Here is a 25525-nt window from a genome sequence, read left to right on the forward strand (position 1 = left end):
ACTTTTTGGGCTAGAGCGCAGGCTGTAAAAGGCTGTTCTGACGATGACGACGGTCGGTTTTTGGCAAAACTGCAGAGACGGCAAACGTTATCTTAACTTGGCCAGTTAATCTGCAGTCTGCAAAATCATGACACTCATTGCTAACGTACTGTACAGTAGGTGTAAAACATCGGTAGCCTAGCCAGCTCTAAACTCCAGCTTTACTGCGCTCTATGCAGCTGTAAACTCGGCGCTGTTCAGCTACATACAGTAGCTAGTGGACACACAGTCATGCAATATGTGGCAGGTGCCGAGGACGGTGACTAAACCTGCCAGCCGGGCGCGCCACTGTGGAGAGGAAGGAGTCCAGATACTCATATGGTGACTAGTCAGATTGTGGTTTCGCAAACGTTTTTTAGCTTCAAAATTAAAATTAATTTCATGGATAATTTTGTCAGCTTCCGCTCAGAGACTCAGAGAGGCTCTTCAGTTTGGTGTAGATGCTAGTGTGTGTGGTAGCTATGTAGATGCTACTGTGTGTGGTAGATGCTAGTGTGTGTGGTATCTGTGTAGATGCTAGTGTGTGTGGTATCTGTGTAGATGCTAGTGTGTGTGGTAGCTGTGTAGATGCTAGTGTGTGTGGTAGCTGTGTAGATGCTAGTGTGTGTGGTAGCTGTGTAGATGCTAGTGTGTGTGGTAGCTGTGTAGATGCTAGTGTGTGTGGTAGCTGTAAGTGTTGGCAGTGACAGCTGTTCAGTCTGGTTACAGCTGTGTGTTTGGGACGGGCTTCAGTGTCTTCATGTGCACGGCGGTGCGTAGTCCTCAGAACTGGCGTCGCTCATTAGGCCACTCCTCCGTCCGTGAGGGAATTCCAGATGCTCCCTGTCTGTCTGTTGTCTCGACATAGCTCTGTAAACAGAATGCCAAGGATGGATTATGCATAGGGTGACTCTCTACTGAGTACACCAGTCCAAGAGTTAAGTCTAGTTTATACTGTATGAGACGAGCTATGACTCATGGCCCCCATGGCTCATACTGTAGTTTAGTTTATTTGGATCTCCATCGACTACCGCATTGCAGCAGCTATAGTCATCTTGTACTGTATTCTTCTTGGGGTCCTCTCAGAGACACAACACAACACAGTTAAGTTATCTAAATTATTGATACAGTGTTAGCTAAATTATTGATAGTGTTATGTTATGTGTGTCTACTGTATGACCCATGATCGATAGCTTGTCTTATACAGTATAAACTAGGCTTTAGTAGCCTAGTGACTGTCCTGATGACTAGCAGTGTTGAGTACAGTAGTAGTATGTATGATTACCTGCTGTATATATTGTATGTAGGAGAATGTGATGCCCCCATCCCTCTTAGTAGGGGAGTTGAGGAAAGAGCTGATGGAGTCGTGTCTCCCCCTGCCTGTCACGTTAGTAAGCTGAGACGTTGCACCCTGCGTATTACCCGAGCTCCTAGCATCGGACGGCAATGTCCTTTTATGCTTTCTCCTTGCTTCAGGCGCTTGCTGGATTTTTCCATGGCATTACATGCATCGGGTATAATGCAGTACATTTTGACCCCTACCCCTGCCCTACCACTACCCCTAGCTTACATGAGGCCCTTTTTTGTGCGTGGCGGTAAGCCAGTGCACCTAGGATAGTGATTGTCCGGTTATCACTCCCTCCCTCCGTTGAATGTTGACCTGCATTTCTCTGTTGGCACCACAAGAGGCAGTAGTTCCAGCACACCAAAATGCACACAGAAGCACACATATACACACACACACCCCCGCCACGGCAGCAATGGCTGATGTTTGTGTGTGTGCGTGTGTTAGTGTGTGCGAGTGTGTATAAGCACTCTCAGCTCTGTATTAGTGAGCCGTTGTTCGCAGATGAGAGTGTGTGTAATATCAGACAATATTTCATGTCATTTCAATTCACAGCTATTTCATGACTAGCTTCCGTCCTACCAGTCCTGAACAGAAACAAGCCAGCCACGCACATAAGCCTGGACCTGGCCTGGTTCCAGAATTAACTCGCATCACCAAACTGTTGTTATCAAACATTATTGGACACTTATGATGATAAATTAACATAAATGTATGGTGTTAAGCGAAAGGGAATCCCATCCAAGTAAGATGTAGCTACTGTAGATGGATTTTCCAAATGTTCGGGCACCGTATCATTACTGTGCGATACTCACGTGTAGTTGCAGGACTTTTTTACCCTTTGGCGAATGATAATCCTGAATCCGTACAGTACCCGGAGTTTGTTGTTGTAATCATTATGCTGACATTATCAGCTAAGTGCAAGGTTTCTCCTTTAGAAACTTTACTCACTGGTGTGTGAATTGACCTGGATATGAAGTGTCCATAGCGCGAAATAACATTGCTAATGTTAGTTTCTAAAGAGATAAGATGGAGCCCTATCCTCTCCTCTTGATCTTCAAAAATCTTTGAAAAGACAAATTTTCTCCCGATACTTCGGCCCAGTGGGGGGGGGGGTCAACTTAGGGGGGCCAACTTAGGGGGGCCAGCCCGCGCCCACCTTGCAACACACTGGCAGAAACCCTAGGATTATACTGTATGCATCAGGTGTATGGTCTTACCTCAGCCCACCTACCTTTCTCTGTCGTTTTTTCCATGGGATTTCATGGGGATTTAAACCCATCACCCTCTGGGCCGGAGGTGTGTGGACATGTGTTCCGTAGAGGAGCCCCTCTGGTCACCTAAGGTCTGGTCCAGAGCACCACGGCCTTGTTTGCTTTTAATTCACACGTGAAGGGAGTGCATTTTCACTCCGGCATGGGGAATGCCCTGGACTGCAGAGGGTCAAAGCGGACCTGCTATTTAGGGACAGGCTGTCAAGCAGACGCCACATTGCCCACACTGCTGACTGAACACTGATTCACATTATCTAACAGGGTTAATAGAGGAGAAGTTCCCCCCCGCCACAGCACATATCCGTAGATAGTTTAGTTTTAAGTCTTCAGATTGAATAGGCAATGGATACTCACTGTCTCACAAGATTGACCTCAAACGCCCGTTTAATATCGCTGTATTGGTCTGGGAATTTTTACTTGTAGTTCCCATTCTTATATCACCTTCAGCTCAATCAAACTCTGCTCAGGTTTTGTTCTCAAAGTCTGCTCAGGGTTGAATGTCTTCATCTCAGTCCAGGCGTTTCTGGGCGGACGTCCGTAAGGAAGTGGGGAGAGGCAGCGAGAGAGGCGTTTTTGAGAGAACATTCTCTTTTTGAACCGAGCGTCTCTGGGTGGTAGCGTCGCGGTGTGACCTCACAGTCAGAAGGCGTGAACCGGAATTGGTGGGAGAGAGGGAGAGGGAGAGGGGGGAGAGAGGGAGAGGGAGAGGAGGGAAGAACGTTGTAGATAACTGAGCGTGTGCTTGGTCCCACTCATAGGAGCTGACCTGCAGGGAAGAACTGCTCACCCTGCTGCTGTCCCTGCTACCACTGGTCTGGAAGATCCCTGTCCAGGAGGAGAAGGCTCCAGGTGGGTGTTCAATCAGCACACACACACACACATACACACAAACACACACACACAAACACGCACCTGTAATCTGCCATTGCAGGCAGCCCCACCTTACATTTGCTGCAATAGCGCTACAACACCTTATGAGTTAACAATAACACAACACCTTAACACTGACTCAGTATACTCAGCTAACGAGTGCATTTATTTGTTTGGGGCATTCATATATTTTGTAAGGGTCGCGCTGCAGTTGTGAGGCACACGTATAGGTGTATTTTTTTCCTCAATGTTTTATGGTTGGCTAATGTCACTTTACGGTGTGTTGTGGAATAACAATAATTTAAAAAAACACCTTTGATAAAGTAGACAGGGAAATGTTAAGACTACTTCAGTCTTTGTTTGATGGCTTTTAACTGTGAAGAGTGTGACAGACTTATCAGATTACTTATTCTTCTTGATATGATATTCTTAATCTTTTATTCATTGTGGAAACTTGATCCACACCGTTTACAGTGTGCCCTGTTTTAAATGGAGTTGTTGAATGTAGAATTGTTAATCAGTCTATTATAAGCATCAATCTAAGCCTAGTTAAACGGTATAACCGTTCTTAAAAACAAAAACAGTTACACAAGAGAGGGGTAGATACTGTAACCGATGACCCTGGGATGACACTGGTATTTAGTGTAGACATGACAATCCTTTCTAACATGGACCTCATAAATATTTTCCTGATTAGTTCCTGTATATGAGCCCTCAATCAGTTCTAACTGGCTTGGGTTAGCAGCTCCAGTGTAAATGAAGTTTATGATAATTACAGACCTTTTCATTTGGCAGTTGTGGTCTCGAAATACAATACTAGTGACAGGGTATCTCTGTTAATATGGCTCCTTGCCATCACACTTTAATTTTAGTCTAATGATAAAGCAATATTTCCCTTGGTTTAATATCTCTAACGCCAGGGAGAGGTGAGTAGCTGGGGTCAAACAGAGCCATTTTCCTGTGATGGCTTCAAGGCCTGATTGATACTGTAGGTGCTGATTATCTGTAGTGTCCAATCCCCTGGGGTCTCAGTCATTATCCAGGGCCTGATTGAAAACATAGAACCAGCAAACCCGCCAAGCTTCTGGGAAAATCCACTGTTCACTAGCGTAATTGATCAAATCAGAGCAGAGTGGACTGTAATACTCAGACTACCGGGCTATATAACTGTTATCTCCTTACATGCTGTATCTTTTCAGGTTATGAAAATGAAGCCATGGTGTGATACCTAGTATGGGTATCGGGAACCGGTATTTTTTGGTCATTGGGTCACTACCGAAATATTGATAAGCTCATGGACGAACGGTGCTGCTATCGGTATTAAACACATTCGTTTCATAGAATCATGGAGCCGCATTCGTTTCATAAATCAGCCAACAGCTGGCATCCGTCCCCTAATCATGAGTGACCAAGCTGCTGGTGACAGGCGATGACATTTCATTGTTATTGTTTGTCTCTCGAGGAAGTAGGCATAGTGGCGGACAGGGCAAAACCGTACTTCACCAAATCTACCGACGGTGCTTAATGCATCATCATTGTTATAAATAAGTCTGTACAGTGTTTCCCCTATTATTGCCTTGGAGGGGCGCCCCCCCCCCCACGGGACCTCCTGAAAGACCCCCCGTCCCCCCAAAAAAATGTATGCCAACAATCCCATAGTTTGAGATCGCTAACATTTTTAAGATAAGTCAATGGAGTTTAACATTGCGTAAATTAGCATCACGATTAGCGGGTGAGAGATGATGAAATGAAAATATTCGGTTGCTATAAGTAATGTAACCACAGTCTAGTCTATGACTTCTAATGTTAGTAACTGTTACTGTTAACAGTTACTGTCAACTGTTACTGTATGGCAGGGGTGCCCACACTTTTTGGGCTTGTGAGCTACTTTTAAAATGACCAGCTCAACAAGATCTACCACCCAAACCCCGCCCCCACTGGCGGGCCCCCACCTCACACCCCCGGAACCCCCGCCCTTCTGTCACTTAACATTGACTAGGCAACATTGACTAGGAAAACCCATTAAAAAATAACATACAACCGAAACAACAACATACAGCTACTGTTTCAAAATCAATTATTATTCATTATTAATTATTAAACAAGCTACCAATTACTTCACACTGGAAGTTAAATGTTAACTTTGTTGTATATTTGCCTTGCACAATCTTAACAGGTAACAGTCAACTTAGTGGTCAGAACAGAGTGTCTTTAACCTACTTGAATGTCTCAATCACACAGCACAATACACTCTGATGACCTGCACTGAATAGATCAGCCAGGGTTGCTTAATCCTGACTTTTGTTGAGTTTTTGATTGATTTTTCTAGGCTACTATCAGCTACACATACAAGCCTAAAAAATTATGAAATCAGCCCACACATGATTAAATCATTAAAATGCTCAGCTGAACTGCAGGTCACACCTGTAATCTACAAAGTAGCAGGATGAAAAAGTTGCTTATTTGGACAACAAGAGAGGTGACGTGACTGCTTGTCTCTGCACACACAACTTCAACGCGTCATAAAGTCACCTTTTTTATGGCTTATCTGCTTTTGATTGGCTGGAGATACCAGCATAGCCTCTGTGACCTACTGTACTGGTCGATCACGATCGACGTATTGGGCACTCCTGCTGTGGGGATGGGAGATGACCACAGCCCTTAACCCCAGTTCCCACCCCCCTTCCAGAGGCACATTATCAGACACCCTCATACCTGCTTAGAATGCAGTTAAAAAGGGTAACATCATAGCTGAGCTTGACAATGTGTAAAAAGGAGCCATAACCAGCAATGGCTGCAAGTATCACACAGGATCACTATGTTACAGTGACAGTCCACTATGTAAATGAAGGCCAACTGAGACAGAAGCATCAACCCAGGCAGTGAATGAGTCCCTCAGTGGAAGAGTAGTATCAATAAGAGTATCGATAAGTATCAATAAGCAATATCGATACCGGGATCGATACAATCCTAACGATACCCATCCCTAGTGATACCTGACATATTACAGTATCAAGGATATGTATTGATTCTAAAACAGAAGGAAAAGGAGAGGGCTACGGCACTCTGTAGATTTTGTAAAAGTTCCAATGTATGAAGGTGCTCTTTGGACACTGTTGGAACGGTCCAATGCAAGTCCAAAGCAACTCTTCTTAGAAATGAAAAAGCCTTTAATTTATGGCTAGTTCAACAGATAGACCAACATGGTTCGGCCACGCAGGGCCTTCATCAGGGCACTGTTGGTTTTGAGGTGCTTCTATTATCTGAGGTATGTTTTGGAGAGTCTGCTCATCGCTCTGCTGCAATAGCGAAACCGCTCCCTCAGTTGTCGTAATGCCGACTGTGTGTGTGTGTGTGCGTGTGTGCGTGTGTGTGTGTCGGCAGGTTTCACCCTGCCGTCGCTGCTGGAGGTGTTCCTGAGCCGGGAGGTGAGAGCCGGCCCGCTCAGGGGGGGACACGACAAGGCGGGGGGTGCGGACGCGCAGAACCCCGGGAAGAGGTCGCACGGCGGCACCTGGAAGCAGCGGCGCTCGCGCAGGACCTCCCAGCGCTACTCCGTGAGGGATGCGCGCAAGTCCCAGCTCTCCACCTCCGACTCGGACGCCAACCCTGAGGACAACGCCGCCGCCGCTGCTGCCGGCAGCCAAGGCCGGGAGGTAGGGGTGGTGCGCAACCGGAGGACTCACGCCGCCGCCATCCGCGTCAGCTGCCAGCACCATCGCTCGGATCCGCCCCAGCCCCAGCCGCCCCTCCCTCCCGCCGCCCCGGACGGTGTCATGAGCGCCCCCTACCCTCACCCGCGGGCGCCGGGGGCCCAGGCGCTGGACGCCGAGACGCTGACCGACCCGGCCGCCGTGTCCATCTTCAACCGCATGGAAAACTCGCCCTTCGACCTCTGCCACGTGCTGCTCTCCCTGCTGGAGAAGGTCTGCAAGTTCGACATGAGCGTCAACCACAACCCGGGCCTGGCAGTCAGCGTGGTGCCCACCCTCACCGAGATCCTGACCGAGTTCGGGGACTGCTGCGGCCCCGGGGGGGGAGGAGGAGGAGGAGGAGGAGGCGGGGGGGGCACGGGGGTGGAGGAGCTTGCCAGCGGCTGGACAGAAGAGCCCGTGGCCCTGGTCCAGAGGATGCTCCTGCGCACCATCCTGCACCTGATGTGGGTGGACGCGGGCCGGGGCGAGGCCCTGCCGGACAGCCTGCGGCGCGGCCTGACCGACCTGCTCCGCGCCACGCTGCGCATCCGCGGCTGCCTGGAGAGGCAGGCCGACCCCTTCGCGCCGCGGCCCAAGAAGACGCTGCGCGAGGTGCAGGACGACTTCTCCTTCTCCCGCTACCGCCACCGGGCCCTGCTGCTGCCCGAGCTGCTGGAGGGCGTGTTGCAGGTGCTGCTGGGTAGCCTGCAGGCCTCCGCCCCCAACCCCTTCTTCTTCGGCCAGGCGCTGGAGCTGGTGCACGAGTTTGTGCAGCACCGCGGCCTGGAGCTGTTCGAGGCCGCCGCCCTCCGCCTGGAGGGGCTGGGCGCCGCCCGGGACTCCGAGGTCGGGGGCGAGGCCGCCGAGAGGCTGAAGGGCCTCATCGCCGGCGTCCTGAGGATCGTCGGCGCCGTCAAGAAGGCCAAGTCGGAGCAGCTGCACCAGTCGGTGTGCGCCCGCCGCCGCCACCGCCGCTGCGAGTACTCCCACTTCCTCCACCATCACCGCGACCTCTCGGGCCTGCCCGTCTCCGCCTTCAAGCAGGCCGCCCGGCGGAACCCGTTCGAGGAGGAGGGCGGCGGCGAGGAGGAGGAGGGGGAGGTGGTGCGCTACCCGGAGCGCTGCTGCTGCCTGGCCGCCTGCGCCCACCAGTGCCTGCGGCTGCTGCGGCGCCTCTCTCCCGGCGGGGCCGCAGCGGTGCAGGTGCTGGCCGGCGTGCAGGCCACGGGCATCTGCTGCTGCATGGACCCCCGCTCGGTGGTCGGCCCCCTGCTGCACGCCTTCCAGGCCCCGGGTCTGCGCAGCTACCAGCCCCACGTGCTGAGCGTCCTGAGCCGGCTGATCCTGGACCAGCTTGGCGGCGGCCAGCCCTCGGCGAGGGCCAAGCTGGCCTCGTGCAACGTCTGCACCCCGGACAGCAGCCAGCTGCCGCGGCTGGAGGAGGCGCTGCGTCACAGCACCGGCGGGGGTGGGGCGGCCTCCCCCAGCCTGTCCTATCGCCCCCAGGGCATCCTGCCCAGCGGCGGGTGCGCCGAGGACGTCCTCTGGAAGTGGGACGCCCTGGAGGCCTACCAGGAGCTGGCGTTCGGCGAGGACCGCCAGCTGAGCCAGCAGATCGCCGGCCATGTGTGCCACCTGACGCTGCGGGGCAACGCCGTCGTCCAGTGGCAGCTCTACACGCACGTCTTTGGCCCGGTGCTGCAGAGAGGGGTGGAGCTGGCGCGCCACGCGCAGCAGCTGGGCGTGTCGGCCGCGTGCGGCCAGGTTTGCAGCTACCACACCCGCTGCCTGCCCGTGGAGGTGCTGCTGATCTACCTGCAGACGCTGCCCGCCCTGCTCAAGTCCAGGTGAGGCCGAGAGGCGCTTTAACCCCCCCCCCTTCATCTGTCCTCCTCCCGCTTCTGTCGATCACTGGTTTGCTCGTTCTCGGCCCCCTCGTTCTCGGCCCCCCCCCCCCTTGTTTATGTTCTCTCTGCGTCATAAACCAGCGCTCGAACCCGCGGCCAGCTCGATGTCCCACTGGCTAATCCATGCTGACGTTGTTTGTCATCGGATCCGTGTCTCTTTGAGTCATTGCTAATTTAAGATGTTCAATTATTTACGTCTGCTTCGCTGCGCAGGCTAGACGGCAGGTTTATTGACTGACCGTGGCGTGCGCACGGACTCCAGATATAGAGTCTGTAGCTGGGGCAGGTAGACCGGCCATTATAAATTCAACAGGACTTGCAGTTACGGTACCTGGCGCATTAAGGAGAACTCATGGAATATTAATTCGGTCTTGGCCTGTTTTAAGAGTTAACTCGTGGGTTTATTGAGCCATGAGACATGCTTCATATGACTCATGTAGTTTTGAGACGGCGTTGGCTTCCTCTTTTTACAAGGACGGCATATTTCACGCTGCTGCTAACTGCAGGGTTTCGCAGTCTTTTCAAGTCTCGTATGAGGCTGCCTGAGTTTTAATAGTTCCGTGCCGTCGTTCTCAGAATCTGCTTCCTCTTATCGGTCACAATCACTGGTACTGCTCTGTACTTCTGCTTGTGAATTCCTTGTGACCCTGTGAAAGGGGGATTCAGGCCACCAAACTATAACTGACATTCGCTCCCTCTTCTCTCTCCAGGAAGATGTCGCTATATTCCTGACTGTACGTCATTTGCTATTCATATCCAGCTTGGTTCAATCACCCAGTTAATGACTGAGCTCACACTCCCTCCCAGTGCTTGTACAGTCTGCATGTTGCACACACAACACCATCCCGGCCACTGGCCAGCCAACACTCAGCCAGCCACATTAACTCTCCTTTATCCTTCATTTGTATTATCTTTGGCTTGTGCTCTCGTATTCATGTAGAAGGCCCTTGATTTGCTTGTGTACCAGATGAAAGTTGAATCATGTTTCATTTGTTGCTCTCTAGCTGATAATGGCTTTGTAATATTGAGAGAGTGTAGCGCCCCCCGTGTGTTAGATATTCCCTATATCCCCTAACCCCGGTGGCTCACAGCTTACATAATATCCTTCTGAAGTGGTTTAAACCCAAGCCCCCACCAGAGACGTTCCATTATTCACAACTGCATCACTACTAGTGTGTGTGTGTGTGTGTTTGTGTGTGTGTGTATGTGTGTGTTTGTGTGTGTGTGTGTGTGTGTGTGTGTGTGTGTGTGTGTGTGTGTGTGTGTGTGTGTGTGTGTGTGTGTGTGTGTGTGTGTGTGTGTGTGTGTGTGTGTGTGTGTGTGTGTGTGTGTGTGTGAACTGTATATATATACAACGGCTGTTTTATGTGCAGGGTGATCCGGGAGCTGTTCCTCAGCTGTAACGGGCTGAACCAGGTGACGGAGCTGGTGTACCTGGACCAGACGCGCTCCGGGGCCCTGAAGGTGTTCGAGACCCTGATCCTGGGCGTGGGGCACCAGCAGGCCGGCGGGGCCCTCCAGGAGCTGGACAACGCCGAGGCCCATGATGGCGTCCCAGCCGAGGAGCCGGGGTCCCGGGGCGCCGGCGAGGCCCCACAGACCCTCAGCAAGTTCTACGAGGGCCTGAAGGAGGCGTGCCCGCGCAGGCGGAGCCGCAGCGGCGCCGGGGGCGGGGCCGGGCGCGGCCGGGGGGAGACCCACCTCAACACCATCAACCTCTTCCTGTGCGTGGCCTTCCTGTGCGTCAGCAAGGAGGCCGACTCGGACCGCGACTCGGCCAACGACTCGGAGGACACGTCGGGCTACGACAGCACAGCCAGCGAGCCCCTGGGCGGCCGCCTGCCCTGCCTGTCCCCGGACAGCGTGGCGCTGCCCTCCAAGGAGCAGGTGCGCCGGGCGGCGGACGTGTGGTCCGTGTGCCGCTGGATCTACCTGGCCAGCCCCGTGTTCCAGAGGCAGTTCTTTAGGCTGGGCGGTCTGGACGTGTGCTCCCGCCTCATCGCCATGGTGATCCAGAAACTCACCTCCAAGACCAAAGACGGCAAGGCCAAGAAGAAGAGGGAGGGAAAGGGCAAGGTCAGCCCGTCCAACCCCGACTCTCCCGCACCCCCGGCCTCCCACGCACCGCCCGACCCCGGCCCCAGCCCCACGCCGGGCCAGGACGAGACCGCCGGCGCCCAGGCTCCCGCCGACCCTCTCTCCCCCGAACCGCCCCCGGAGGGGAAGGGGGGGAGGGACCCGGCCCGGAGGCTGGAGGAGGAGTGGCCGCTGCAGAGCATCCGTCTCCTGGAGGCCCTGCTGGCCATCTGCCTCCACAGCGCCAACTCTGCCCTGCAGAGGACCGACACAGAACTCTCCTTTCAGGTACTTTATCCCTCCAGTGGAAAAAGTAAAGAAATAAAACAGATTCACACACACACGTACTTAATTCATTGTGTCTCACTATAATCATTGAAATAAGCCCCATGTCAACCTCTGGTAACGTTTTATAATCAAGGCCCTGCCAGTGCCAAGTGCCAGTTTGGGAACCTTAATACTGTATGTCTACATGTGTACAGTACCTAGGACTGGAATGAGGAACTGTACGTTACTGTAAGGACAAGGATTCCAATGTACCTGTACTGGTTGTATATGACAATTAAACTCTCTTTTCCTCTTCTCCTCTCTCGCAGCTACAGTCAGTGGAGGAGACTCTGTGTGAGGTGAGGGACCAGCTCTCTCGCTCGGGCGTGGTGAACTCTGACCTGGCCGTGCCGCTGTTCGACTCCCTTCTGAGGGTGGCCCTGGCTGAGGTGTCCTCCAGCCCCGACCGCCCTGAGGAGAAGCCAGAGAGGGTGAGCCTTCCCCAGGAGAAGAAAGACATGGCTTGTGTACAGTATATGTGTGTGTTTGGGGGGGGTGGACATAAAGCAGTTAACTTCAGATTCAGATCTTTATTTGTCACATGTAAACGTACAGTGTACAATCACAGTGAAATGTTGCTGCCAGCTCTGTGATCTGCTGAATTACAGATGGGTCACACATACACAATTTACAAATTACACTATCAAATTACCCATCTATACAATATAAGATACTGTAAAGATAAACTTTTAAAAGATAACTTGTGCAAATTGTGTGCAAATAAGGCCCTAGAACAGCAGTGTGAAGTGCTTTTTTTGTGGTTTGTATTGTGTCAGGGAGATGGTTTAGCGCAATAACAAACTAACTCCTTAACCACTAGGCCACCGGAGTCCTTTCAAGATTGCGCGCACATATTTGGGCTGACGTAGGCTGTAAAAGGGTCTAAACAAATATGACCCACGCTCGTTTATTTATGGGCGATGGCTCAACCACATGAATTCAATAACTGACATAGCACCACCAGGTCAATCAATCAATCAATCAAAGCTTTATTTGTATAGCGCATTTCATACCCAGAGGCAACACAATGCGCTTTACAGAGAACAAGGGAGGTGGGCATACGACCCACTCTCTACATATTCCAGGTCAATAGAATCGATGCATTTGACTGATGGACCTGGTGGCATCTGTAGTTCATTCTTTTGTTGCCAAAATGCGCACACTGTCTATAACATAATCTGTGCAACGTCATCATCCTGTTTCAACATTGCGCACGCATCGCTATAATGACACCGGTCAATAGATGTATTTGATTGATCTGGACCTGGTGGCATCTGTAGTTCATTCTTTTGTTGCCAAAATGCGCACACTTAATTGTTTACCAATAGTAAAAGGGTCTATATATAATGGGTAATTAGTGAGACCCATATTGTAGGTATAATTTCAAAACAGGAGTATTTCAAATGTTCAATTACTGCACATAAATTCAATAATTGACAAACAACCAACAGGTAACGTATTTTTACATAGATTCTATCATAGATATGAACACGAGATGACTCGTAATGGATTGAGCGCCGCAAAATACGGCCGCCATATTGGTCCGGTACCGCTGTCACGTGACAACCGCTCTCCTCAGCAGTTTCAGTCAGTAAAAGTAACCCTGCATCAAGAGATAACTCTAGAAGATAAGTAGAAACAAATATTTTTGTCTTTGAACTATCCATAACAGTCAAATAACATAAATAATAAATAAAAAATATATAAAAATTACAAAGTGCAAAACAGCAGCATCCAACAGTTTTAGTTGTATCTATCAGCTAACAACTATGTATTTATCATCGTTCACTTAAAAGAGCCGGCACATAGAGCCGTATCGTTCGCGACTGACCCATCACTAGTTTACTCGCATTTTTTGTCCGGCAGCAATCAATTCAACATCTATGCGGCGTCTAGTGTGTATGTCTATGAATTCTATAACATCCAGTGACAAAAAACTGTCCACAACACCAGTTTTGAACCCACTTGTTTTTCTGGGTCTTGAACTCGCAGTTTCAGCATGGCAGACTAGCTCCTTAACCACTAGGCCACCGGAGCTCTAGAAAACCAATGGTGTCATAGTCTTTCGTTTTGATGTTCTGGGTAGTGACAGAACTGCAGGTCAACAACGCCAGGACATACGTGGCCAGGACATACTTACAACCCGACATTGGCTCTTCTAGCTGCGCTGATTTACAGCCAACGCACAAAAAAAGCCCTTCCCAGAGCAGGCTAAATTATTGGCTATGCTGGGAAACCAAGCCTTAAGGACTGTCCCAGTGATCTGAAGGGATGATAACTTGCTCTGCGTTACAGTCCTGAGACTCCCTGGCATTGGCATAGCCAGCCTCTCTGTGTTCAGGCTCTCACAGCAGTAAGATGTGTTCTCCCAGTCTTAACATGCCTGTCTGATTAAGCGTGTTCTAGGATTTATATGTTTATGTAACGGATTTACGCTGTAATGACCCCCGATCACGACGGAGATCGGGTGTTTCTCAATTCTTTTACTTTCTTGGTGCTTTTGCAGTTATGAGTGCTTGAGGGCTCTTCAGGTTTCTTGGAAAAACCAGTTCGATACCTCTGTGATGTTTGTAGGCCTTAGGGGGAATTGTGTGTGTGCGCATGCACGCGCATGCGCGCACAGGTGACTGACTCACTAAACCTCAAGGAACATTTGTGGACATGAATTCATGGTCAGCTGATATTGGTCTCATGACCAAAAATATTTTTTCATTTGTTCTGTCTTTAAAACATTTTTTCCACTGCAAAGACAGTTGGCTTGTTGCTTGGCATGCCCATGAACTGTACCGTAGCGATAGTCGTTCACAGTTACTCTGAAGGAAGTACATTTTTCTGCAAGGAAAGCTACGACTAGAAGATGGGTAAGACAAATAGCTGTCTCTGTTTTGATTGCAATATGAAATGAAACTAAAGAGAGAGAATGAAATGGATGTCTTGGATAGTTGGTCATGTTCTAAACTGCGGCAAAGAGCTGTGCTAATACTGTATGCAGGGGATGGCATTGGGTTGAGTCTTTCTTTTATCGGGACTTAGTGTGTGTGTGTGTGTGTGTGTGTGTGTCTGTCTGTCTGTTCTTTGACTTCCTTTACCTCCCCCTCCTCTTGTGTGTGCGCTCATGTGTGCGCTCGTGTGTTCACTGTGTGTGTGTGCGTGTGTGTGCGTGTGTGTGTGTGTGTGCGTGTGTGTGTGTGTGTGTGTGTGTTAGAAGCTGCAGGCAGGAGTGGAGAGTGTGGCCCCAGCGGGGGACCTGTCTGAGGAGGCGGACGAGGCGCAGGGCTGTGGCGCCCGACCCCCTGGCGGGGAGGAGGAGGGCTACGACGCTGACAGCGAGAGCAACCCTGAAGACACGGCCAAACAGGAAGAAGGTGCGTACGACGCCGACACCAAAGCCCCAGTTATGGCTTCCTGTGCTGTAGATCTCATCATTAGAGAGGGTGTTCGGGGTGACTCCCAGAAAGTAGCATAAACAGAACTACTGCAGTCCGCAGCTGTCCGATTGGGAGTATGTAGCCAAGGCTTCAAGCACAACACACACACACACACACTCTCTTTCTTTCTCTCTCTCTCTCTCCTTCTCTCTCTCCTTTCCTCACTCTGTCTCTCTCTCTCACAGACACACACACACCCTTGTGTCGGGGATATTAGGGACAGTCATATTCTGGGAAATTTCATGTTCATACCTCTTGAAACAGCCCCGGGTTGACAATGCTATCCTTTGTATGGATGTTGCTATGGGACAGAAACAACTGAAGCCAGCTGTCCCCGCTGGGTGACCTGTGTTAGGTAACGGCAGACTGGAGACTGACGGGGTCAGTGAAAGGTAGCCGTTGCCTGGGACATCACAGGTTCAATTGAAGCTGGCCTAGACTGGTTGGGCCAGGTGGCCTGGATGAAGCCAGGAAAACCAGCCGCCACTAATCAGTATATATTAGAAGGGGCCCAGTGGAGTATCTTTTTTTCACGGGGCCCAAAAATCCCTGGCAAAGGCTCCTCTCACCGGCATCACATCCCTAAATGAGAGAAGTTAACTGAGTTAGTCCACTAATTGTACACATTAAGCTTGCGCTGCAATAACTAAACCACAAGCTGCAGTAACTAAACCATAAGCTCTCTCTATAACCCTCTCTATAGACATATCCCTCTGTTCCCACAGCCCCTAAAGCCAGGGGCAGTTTACTGTCCCCCCCGCCGAAAACTATTTATAAGGTTGCTCGCTGTGTGTGCTCTGTCCTTGGGGGAGGGGGGGGGGGGTAGGTTTGGGGTTAGGGTTGAGGTTAGCGTATCTGCTGATGATGGATGTATTTGATCTGCTCGGATAGAGGGGTCAGGAGGGTGTGTTTGTCTTAAAGCCCTCTGGAGAGCAGAGGGACCAGACCAGTGTGGGCCGTCCGTGGGAAACACAGAACGGGTAGATGATCAGTCATGAGGCATGAAGCAGCCATGCCACACCGTCTCCCTCCCCGCGCTCGCTCGGGGCCGCAAGACGCCGCTCCCTGCAGACGGCCGCGCCTCTGGAGGAGGGGACAGCGGGCGCGTTGGCGGTGTGTTAAGTGTTTGTTGGACCCCCTCCCGACGTGTGGACAGTGTCAGCGGCGGGCGGCGCCGCGAGGCGGGAGACGGGATGACTCGCTCGCTCTCTGTTACAGGGACTCTGACTCACGTCTCTCTCCCCTCTCTGTCTCGCGTGCGTGCGTGTGTGTGTGCTGTGGGTGCTGTGTGTGCTGTGTGTGCTGTGTGAGCTGTGTGTGCTGTGTGTGTGTCTGTGTGTTGTGTGTTGTGTGCGTGTGTGGGGCGGGGTCCAGAGACCTGCATGCGTATTTTTTATGGCTCCATCCTCTCAGAATGCGGTCATTGTTCTCCGCTTAGCGTTATGTAAGGTGCTGCCTCATGAGCAGAACCTTGTGACTCAATATAGTATTTTACAGTCACACACGCATGCACACACGCACACACACACACGTACACAGCGGTACACGCACACGCACTGAAGCATACACACAATAATTGTGTTTCTCCTTTTTTCTTGTTCTTTCAGCTCAAATGTGTTTTAAAATGAGAGAGATTATGGCTGTAACTATGATTGTATGGAGATCTGCAAACCCTTAAGTCTATACTGTATAAGACAATCTATCTCATAGACACACAACCCAGTATAAATGAACCATACTGTATACTGTGTGATGTTATGTGTGTCTATGAGCCATGAGCCATAGCTAGCGTGTCTTAGGCAGTATATGTTTTAGTTAATAGCCAGTCAGACGCTCAAGGTTGTTTGTTGGGGTGTCTTCCTCCCTCTCCTCTCTCCCCTTCCTCCCCTCTCTCTCTCCAACCTCCCATCCCTCTCCCTTCTCTCCGACCTCCCTCCCCTCCCCTCTCTCTCCTCTCTCCCTCCGCTCCCCTCTCTCTCCCTCCCCTCCCCTCTCTCCTCTCTCCCTCCCCTCCCCTCTCTCTCCTCTCTCCCTCCCCTCTCCTCTCTCCCTCCCCTCCTCTCTCTCTCCTCTCTCCCTCCCCTCCCCTCTCTCTCCTCTCTCCCTCCCCTCCCCTCTCTCTCCTCTCTCCCTCCCCTCCCCTCTCTCTCCTCTCTCCCTCCGCTCCCCTCTCTCTCCCTCCCCTCCTCTCTCTCTCCTCTCTCCCTCCCCTCCCCTCTCTCTCCTCTCTCCCTCCCCTCCCCTCTCTCTCCTCTCTCCCTCCCCTCTCCTCTCTCTCTCCCTCCCCTCCTCTCTCTCTCCTCTCTCTCTCCCCTCCCCTCTCTCTTCCTCCCATCCCCCTCCCTTCTCTCCTCTCTCCCTCCCCTCCCCTCTCTCTCCTCTCTCCCTCCCCTCTCCTCTCTCCCTCCCCTCCTCTCTCTCTCCTCTCTCCCTCCCCTCCCCTCTCTCTCCTCTCTCCCTCCCCTCCCCTCTCTCTCTCCTCTCTCTCTCCCCTCCCCTCTCTCTTCCTCCCATCCCCCTCCCTTCTCTCCTCTCTCCCTCCCCTCCCCTCTCTCCCTCCTCTGTTATGTATTAATTTTAGCATCCTCAATGTGCCGTTAACAAGGATTTGATTTGAAGTGGGAGAGGCTCTTTATTTGGCTCATTTGACCTTTAGTAGAGAGTCATTCACTTCATTAGCCTAATAAGACTCTGTTTGTCCAGTGGACTGAAGTGCATTCAGCAGATTTATGGTGTTCTGGTGCCATTTGTAGCAAGTCCTAGTGAGTATTATTCTGTAGCATGTATTATAGAGTATTATTCTGTAGCGTTTATTATAGAGTATTATTCTGTAGCGTGTATTAAAGAGTATTATTCTGTAGACGGGGAGTGCATATGGAGAGATTTCTGCTGTGTTCAGATTTCACTTCATGATGCTATTGATTCTCTTAGCGATCATGTTCACTGACCTGTGCCCAGCAAATTCAATTTAGTCCCCCAAATTCAAATTAATTTATTTAGTTGAGACGGGGGCAAAAACAACCCGTTTTCTAGAGAACAGCTGTGGCATCTACAAGCAAAGGCACACAATTACAGCTTAAGGTTCAAGATTTTTTTGGTGTGTTGATCAATTTCCTCCTTTTTGGGGGGGGGGGGGTTTCCAATGCTCCGCCTACAGTTTGTTTGCAGAATGTGTGTTTTTGTCAGTGTTTGTGCGTGAAAGAAGGAGCCGTAGGGAAAGAGAGAGAGAGAGAGAGAGATGACGAGTAGCTGTTGGGCAGCTCTTGTGTAAATCATGAGGAGAGTCCCAGGCTGCTGCTCTGAGCCGGAGCACGGGTCTGAGGGATAAGTCGTTTTTTTCCCCAGCCTGTCTCGGACGCGGGAGGCTGAAGCCAGTCTGAGCCAGAAGCAAGGGGATGCCAGTGTAGCAGGAGTCTGCCTTTCATTAGTACAGTATGTGTTTGTGGATATGAACGGAGCCTGTGTGTCTGTTTGCGGGTGTGTGTGACTAATGTACTGTAGGTTTTCACATGTGGACTGTGTGTGTGTGTGCACGTGTGTGTGCGCGTGTGTCGTACGTATGTCTGTCTCTGTGTGTGCATCTGACCTCTCCTGCCTCTCACCCCAGCGTCTGTGTTGTCCTCTCTCAGGAGTGAAGGTGGAGGGTGCTGGGCTGGGGGAGTGCGGGTTCGGGTTGGGCGCCGCCACGTCTCCGGAGGGCCTGGCCCAAGGCGGCGTGCTGCTCTTCCCGGAGATCTGCACCATGGAGCTGCAGCTACTGGCCGCCGGCGCCCCGGACATGGAGGTGCTCTGCCACGTCTTCCACAGCCTGCTGGGGGCGGTGCGCGCCAACCCACGCAACGCAGCGCTCCTCTACGACCAGGTCAGCTCAAATGCCCCCCCCCGTCTACGAGATATCCCTCCGCTGAGATATCCCTCCGCTGAGATATCCCTCCGCTGAGATATCCCACTGCTACACAGAACACAGAACACTGCTGCACAGTCGAACACTGCTACACTGTAGAACACACTTTAGAACACACAGTAGAACACAAGTACAGCACACAGCACAGTAGAACACCACTAAAGATGGTCTGGACGGTCAGTTTAATTTGTCGCCACAACAACCACTACGAAACATTGGTGCCGGTACTGATGGTATTTCCACCTGCCTTTCTATCCATCACCTATCTCTCTACCACCCCCCACCCCCGCTCAGCACACAGTGGAACTGTCCTCCGCATTTCCCCTCAATGACGCAATACGTCCATGACATTACATTACAGTACAGTACATTACTGTTCAGTCATTCAGCAGATGCTTTTATCCAAAGCAAACTTACAATAATTGCATTTAGCATGGGTAATCTGTGTACTACTACTCGCCAGAACTCACAAGTGCATCTCCTTTCTGAAGCACAAGTGCATCTCCTTTCTGAAGCAAGTGACCAAGAGCATAATCTAGTGCTGAGGCCAAAGTGCATGAGTACCACTACTGGACGTTACTGACCTCTGCACCTCACACAGGGTGGAGTCAAAACCATCCTGACTGGCTTCCGGAACATCCTCACACAGTCGGACCCCTCGTTTAAAGGTTGGTCTTTCTCTGGACGTCATGTGGTTATTCTGGGACGCAGGGTTATAATTGTATATGGTTGGTTAGGTTGTTGGGCGGTTCGGTCTTGAAAGCTGGGGGCTGGAAAAAAGCCGGTTTATAGCGAGCCAAGCACTTGCCCTGCTGACATGGAGGATGTTGCGTGCAGAACTTGTTCACATGCTGCTGTGTTCTTGTCCATGCCCCTGTGAGTGAGAGTACGGTATATATATATATATATGTGTGTGTGTGTGTGTGTGTGTGTGTGTGTGTGTGTGTGTGTGTGTGTGTGTGTGTGTGTGTGTGTGTGTGTGTGTGTGTGTGTGTGTGTGTGTGTGTGTGTGTGTGTGTGTGTGTCAGTGTCAGTGTCAGTGTCAGTGTCAGTGTCAGTGTGTGCGCGTGCGTGTATGTTGTTTGCATAACCCAGTTCTCCGTTGGTCCCCCCAGACTGCCAGACCGCACTTGTGGAGCTGCTGGTTGCCATGGTGAGCCTGCGGATCACAGCGGAGGAGCTGGCTCTGTTGATCCACCTCTTCCTGGAGAAGACCCCCCCTGTGGTCAGTAGCCCTTCCCGCTAGTTAGCAGCTAGCCTCTGTCCAGACTCAAACATGACGTTGACTCGCTGTCCTCCGCATGCTGAAGTATATAATGGTGTCTGCTCCACTTCGCCGCCCCAGGTGTTCTTCTGAGGGCAGGTCTAGGGGTCAAAATTGAAAGATTGACAGGTCGTAGCAGCAATGAGAGAGAGCGGTTTGCAAAATGGGCTGCATGGTTCGAAAAAAGAGGTGGGAGGGCCCAGTCATGAAAGTCGCTACTGATTGGTACCTCCAGTATTTCGTGGGTACCCATATCACTTGCCAGGATTCGAAAAACAGTTTTTAATGCAGTAATGTAGTTAGCGTAGCTTACGTAGTGCATCGGTGTAAGAACTCTCAGGGGTCTGAGACTAGCTAGCAGCTCGCTCATATACAGCATCCTGTTGTGTTAAGTGATCTCCATTTGTAGAGTCTGTGTGCATTAGAGATGTTTCTCCAACAGAATGTGCTACTATAGGACCTACACACCTACAGTGTGTTGGACCTACAGTATATAGGTACTGTAGTTACTCCAAGCAGAGGGGCATATCTACAGTATGGGACTGTCACCTATTGGACACAGCCACATTTCTGAGCCCCCCCCTGTCTCGTGGGCTGCCCCGTTCTGTTCCACACGTATATCATATACAATGCAATACAATTAGCACCTAAGCACTGGGAGAGAATGTGACAGAGACACTTATTACCACATAGCTGCTGTTAATTGGTGCCTGGCAGGCGGTCTAAACCACCTCTCAGCTTCCCAGAACCAAGCGGTGTGTCTGAGGAGAAACAGGGGGGTTATTTTTAACCTGGCGTACGGGGATGACGCAGGGCCTTTTGTTTGATTATATGGGTATGAATCACCATGGTGGGTCAGGTGTCAAGCCCCTGACTGTGTGTGTGTGCGTGTGTGCGTACGTGCGTGCGTGCATGTGTGTGAGTGTGTGAGAACACAAATAAGTGTGTGTGTGTGTGTGTGTGTGTAGTCTCGCATAGCCTCGCATAGCCAGACCTATCTCCACACTTCGTTTACGCTGTGTCAGCGCCGGAGACAGGTCTGGCTGGACATATTACCATTCTGCAATAGGGGGGGAAAAAACACAGTATTTCTTTAAACCAATCACAGTCGTCTTGGGCGGAGCCAGCCCCGGATGCAGCGACGGTGCTCCTGCAAAATAGTCTGGATCAAATCTGATTGGGACCAAGAGAATCTCTCGGCCCGAATCAGATTAATTTGCGTCGCCAGTCTCGCCACTGATTGGGCAGTGTGACAACGAATTACAAGGTTTATTGCCAAAACCTACATCCGTTGAGTCAGACTAGTGTGTGTGTGATGCCCTTCCCACCAGGCGCCCGTTTGTTTAGTGTGTCTGTGTCTGTGGCCCGCTAAGCTCTCTTATGTGTTTACCTCCAGTTTATCTCTGTGTGTGTGTGTGTGTGTGTGTGTGTGTGTGTGTGTGTGTGTGTGTGTGTGTGTGTGTGTGTGTGTGTGTGTGTGTGTGTGTGTGTGTGTGTGTGTGTGTGTGTGTGCGCCCTTCTCTATGTGTGTGGCCTACTGTATATAAGTGTACCTCCAGTCTATCTTTGTTGTGGTGTGTCTCCTGGGTTGCCACTGGTTTCAAGCAGACCAACTCTGGATGGATTGTCAAGTGCGTTTTTAACACTGTCTTGGTAATGAGGGATCACAGAGGGCATTCACACCTGGGCATAGTGCTGCTCACACATACACACAGAGGAGATGGAGACACACACACACACACACGCATATGCACACACGCACACGCGTGCGCACACACACACACATGCACGGGCACACAAACACAGACACACACCCATACATACACACACACACACATACCCACACCCACACACATACTGTACCGCCCCTTCCCACGCGCACACACACATGCATACATGACCCCATATGCTCGGGCTTTTGTCGCTACTTTCAAAATGCCTTCTGTAAATTATTTTTACATATTAAAAATGTAAATACAGATGAATGCATGGATGTTTGAAGTGTAGAGGCACCGTCTCGACTTCCTCTCTCCCCATCTGTGCCGCAGGACATCCTACTGAAGGGCATGCTGCAGATCGTTGAAGCCAACATGGACATGGAGCCTCTGCACTTCCTGTCCTTTCCCATGATCCTCGGCGCGGCGGCCGGGGGGGGCGGGTCCCCGGGCTCCAGACAGAACGGGGCGGCGGGTGGGGGCAAAGGGGTGGGGTCGCTCTGGAGGGGCAAACTGTCCCCCGGACGCAGGGATGCGGACGGAGAGGGGCGGCCCGGCCACCTACGCACCTCCCCCTGGCACGTGGCCCCGCTACACCTGCCCCTGGTGGGACAGAACTGCTGGCCGCACATGGCCAGCGGCTTCAGCGCCTCCGTATGGCTGAAGGTGGCCGAGCCTGAGAAACAGGACGGTCCTGGAGAGAAAGGTGAGAAGAAACCATCTTAAGGTGTCTGCACTCTGCCCCGACTAGCGCCAACCAGCTCCCAACACCCAACATTCTAAAGTTGGCAGTTGTTGTTTGAATGCTTAAAATTCCGTTGCAAAATCCATCCAACCGACGGCAACAGTCATAAACTAACATGGCACACCAATCCAACGCTGGTGTTGGTTGGTGTTGATTGGTGTTGGTTGGCGTTGGTTGGGGCAGTGTGCAGACACCTTAACCTGCGGTAATCGTCTCAGTTGTGTAGATGTTACTGTATTTAACAGTATTTACATTCAAACTTCCTCTCGTTGTGTGTGTCTTGGCTCTCCAGAGGAGGGGAAGACCTCGACAGCGGAGCCCCACCACGGGGCCTCCCAGGCTGGGCAGAGGGAGCTGGACGAGAACCTGGTGCACATCCTCTCCATGGGCTCCAAGGCTCTGATGCTGCAGGTGTGGGCCGAGCTGTCTTCCGGATTGCTCACATTCAGGTGGGGGCCCACGTCAGAGTGAGGTGTCAGAGGGAGGTGTCAGAACATCAGAGTTTGTGTGTGAATAAAGTGTGCTATTTTGGACATCAGTTTGTGGTCTGTCGACTAGGGATGCCATGGTGGGAATTTTTTCCCACTGGTTAATAAAACCGGACAACACCGGTATTACCACCGGTATTACCGGTAAAACCGTTTTTTTTCCCCAAAAACAAAAATATTCTTTATTATGACACTTAGAAGGTTGGATCATTGTTTTGTTTTTTTAATGAAAAACACAACAATAAAATAAAAGTGCAATGACTTATATTAAACATGGAAATTGAACTTTTAGAAAAACGAATAAATAACCAAAATAACACAAACCAATTTCACACTATACACAGTTTTAAATAGAAAATAAATAATAAACAAATTCTAAAAGTAAGTAACAAAATAAATAATAAACTGTCATGTACAGTAGGTCATGCAGGAGCTCCGCAAGTCGTCTGCGGGACGTGACAGAAAAAAAGCCTTCAGTTCACAGGTTCACATTAGAGGTTACCATAGGTCGGCAAATGTTAAAAGGCTTTAGGCTTTAGCCTGGCCTAGCCTACATGTTCTTTGCCAGGAAAACTAACATGTTAACCTTCTCTGGCGTAAGAAGGGATCTTTTGGGGGTGACTATGTTCCTCACCGTGCTGAAGGCCCGTTCGGACGTACGCAAAGGTATTTTTGGCTACCTTTGCCAGCAGGGGAAGTCTAGCTTCATTATTTTTCCACCACAGGAGAGGATCCTGCTCTGCGTTGACGGTGGGTTCCTGCATATACATGGCCATCTCCACACTTACCTTCTCAGGAACTGTTGCAGGTTTGGCTGTGGCAGTGCCAGCCTTTCTTTTGAACAAACTTGCCAAAGTTTTTCTTTTGGGCTGCTGCTCGGCTGCGGCTGCTGCGGTTCCCCCATCTTCATCACCCCCCTCTTCTCTCCCGGGGAGCGCTCTCCGCCCGAGGATGACTGCTTCTTCCTCGATCATCTTCTTGCCCTCTTCGACATCTGAGTCGTAGTCACCCTTGTAGCGCGGGTCCATGAACGTCGCCTTGCGCATAAGGTCATGGCTTGTTTCAATCAATCAATCAATCAAAGCTTTATTTGTATAGCGCATTTCATACCCAGAGGCAACACAATGCGCTTTACAGAGAACAAGGGAGGTGGGCATACGACCCACTCTCTACATATTCCAGAGGGAAGCAAAAAAACAGTAATCACCCTGTTTGCGGCAGAGCTGCATATTTCTCGTCTAGAGTCGAGATTATGCCGGCTTTCAGGTCGCGTGTGAGTGGAGTGTCTCCATCTGATGGGGCCAATGTGTCCTCTTTAATCAGACGGAGCACAGGGAGCAGAGATGAGGCGGACATAATTCTCCCCAGACAGAATGTCGGTGAACTCGCTCACTGGCTTCAGCGCGTTGTTCATGGACTCCAACATATCCCTGTATTTCCACTCGAGGGTCACGTTGGCCTTACGGTCCTCTGAAAGGACTCGATTTATAGCCGGGCTCTGCTCCAGCATCCTCTCCATCATTTTCTGCTTGGTACCCCAGCGAGTTACACAGTCCTGTTGGGCAAAAATAAATGCTTAGGGTGTGGTAGACCTAGACCTACAATAATTATTACTTTTAGGCTATTACTTGTATAGGCCTACTTCCATCTGCCTTGTATTGTATTTGTTAATACATGTCATGCGTAATTGCGCATTACGCATGACATGTTCCTAATGACTGGGAAAGCAAAGCACTTGCTGTTGTTTTAAAATGTGCTTATGTGCTATTATATAAATAAAAGTTACTTGACTTGACTTAATAACAAACTTACCGCAATCAGCGAGTGCTCTGGTAGGCCAAGCTCGACCTGCGCTTTCTTTAGCTCCCTTCTCCTTCTCCAGCTGTGAGAGAACATGCCGTTGATTGAGCGACACACTGCCAGGGCACGGTCTGTGCGCGCTTTCTCCGTCTTGTCCACGGTGTTGGTTACAGCGAGGTTCAGGTTGTGCCCAAAGCAGCTCAACCAGGGCCAGCCTAAGTTGCGAGCGGCTGCTTTTATATTAGCTCCACTGTCGGTCGTGAGCGAGGACACTTGAGCCTCGTCCATCCCCCATTCTCTCAGAGCCTCTTGCAAGGCATCGGCCAGGTTTGCAGCAGTGTGGTCCTCTGGCAAGAAGCTAGTTTGCAAGCATTTGGATACCAGGGTCCATTCGGGGTTTATGAAATGTACAGTCAGTGACATGTATGGTGTCATTTTTATGCTGGACCACATGTCTGTTGTCAGGGAAAAGTGTTCCACTGCTGCGATGGCCTGTTGCAACTCACTCCGGACACGGGTGTAGGCTTGCGGGATGGCCGTTTCGGAAAAATATGTTCTCCCTGGTCCCTCATACTGCTGGTCGAGTGTGGTTAGCAAGTCTCTGAATGACTGCTTTTCAACCGTGTTGAAAGACAGCATTTCTTTGCAGATGTATTTTGTCACTGCATC

General features: G+C 50.8%; 1 protein-coding gene across 5 annotated transcripts in view; it reads left to right on the plus strand.

Moving 5' to 3' along the window:
- The window catches only part of lyst (lysosomal trafficking regulator), a 93810-nt gene that overhangs the window by 22222 nt on the left and 46063 nt on the right, over positions 1-25525 (plus strand). For all 5 annotated transcript variants that reach the window (XM_084460122.1, XM_084460123.1, XM_084460125.1 and 2 more), the window contains 10 exons: positions 3396-3486; positions 6892-9049; positions 10483-11473; positions 11782-11943; positions 14718-14877; positions 18570-18802; positions 19446-19512; positions 19960-20069; positions 22157-22529; positions 22861-23017. In XM_084460122.1, coding sequence (XP_084316248.1) covers positions 3396-3486; positions 6892-9049; positions 10483-11473; positions 11782-11943; positions 14718-14877; positions 18570-18802; positions 19446-19512; positions 19960-20069; positions 22157-22529; positions 22861-23017 — 4502 coding nt within the window. The remainder of the gene's footprint in view (positions 1-3395; positions 3487-6891; positions 9050-10482; positions 11474-11781; positions 11944-14717; positions 14878-18569; positions 18803-19445; positions 19513-19959; positions 20070-22156; positions 22530-22860; positions 23018-25525) is intronic.

This window comes from Borostomias antarcticus (genome assembly GCF_949987555.1).
Source record: "Borostomias antarcticus genome assembly, chromosome: 2".
NCBI lineage: Eukaryota > Metazoa > Chordata > Actinopteri > Stomiiformes > Stomiidae > Borostomias > Borostomias antarcticus.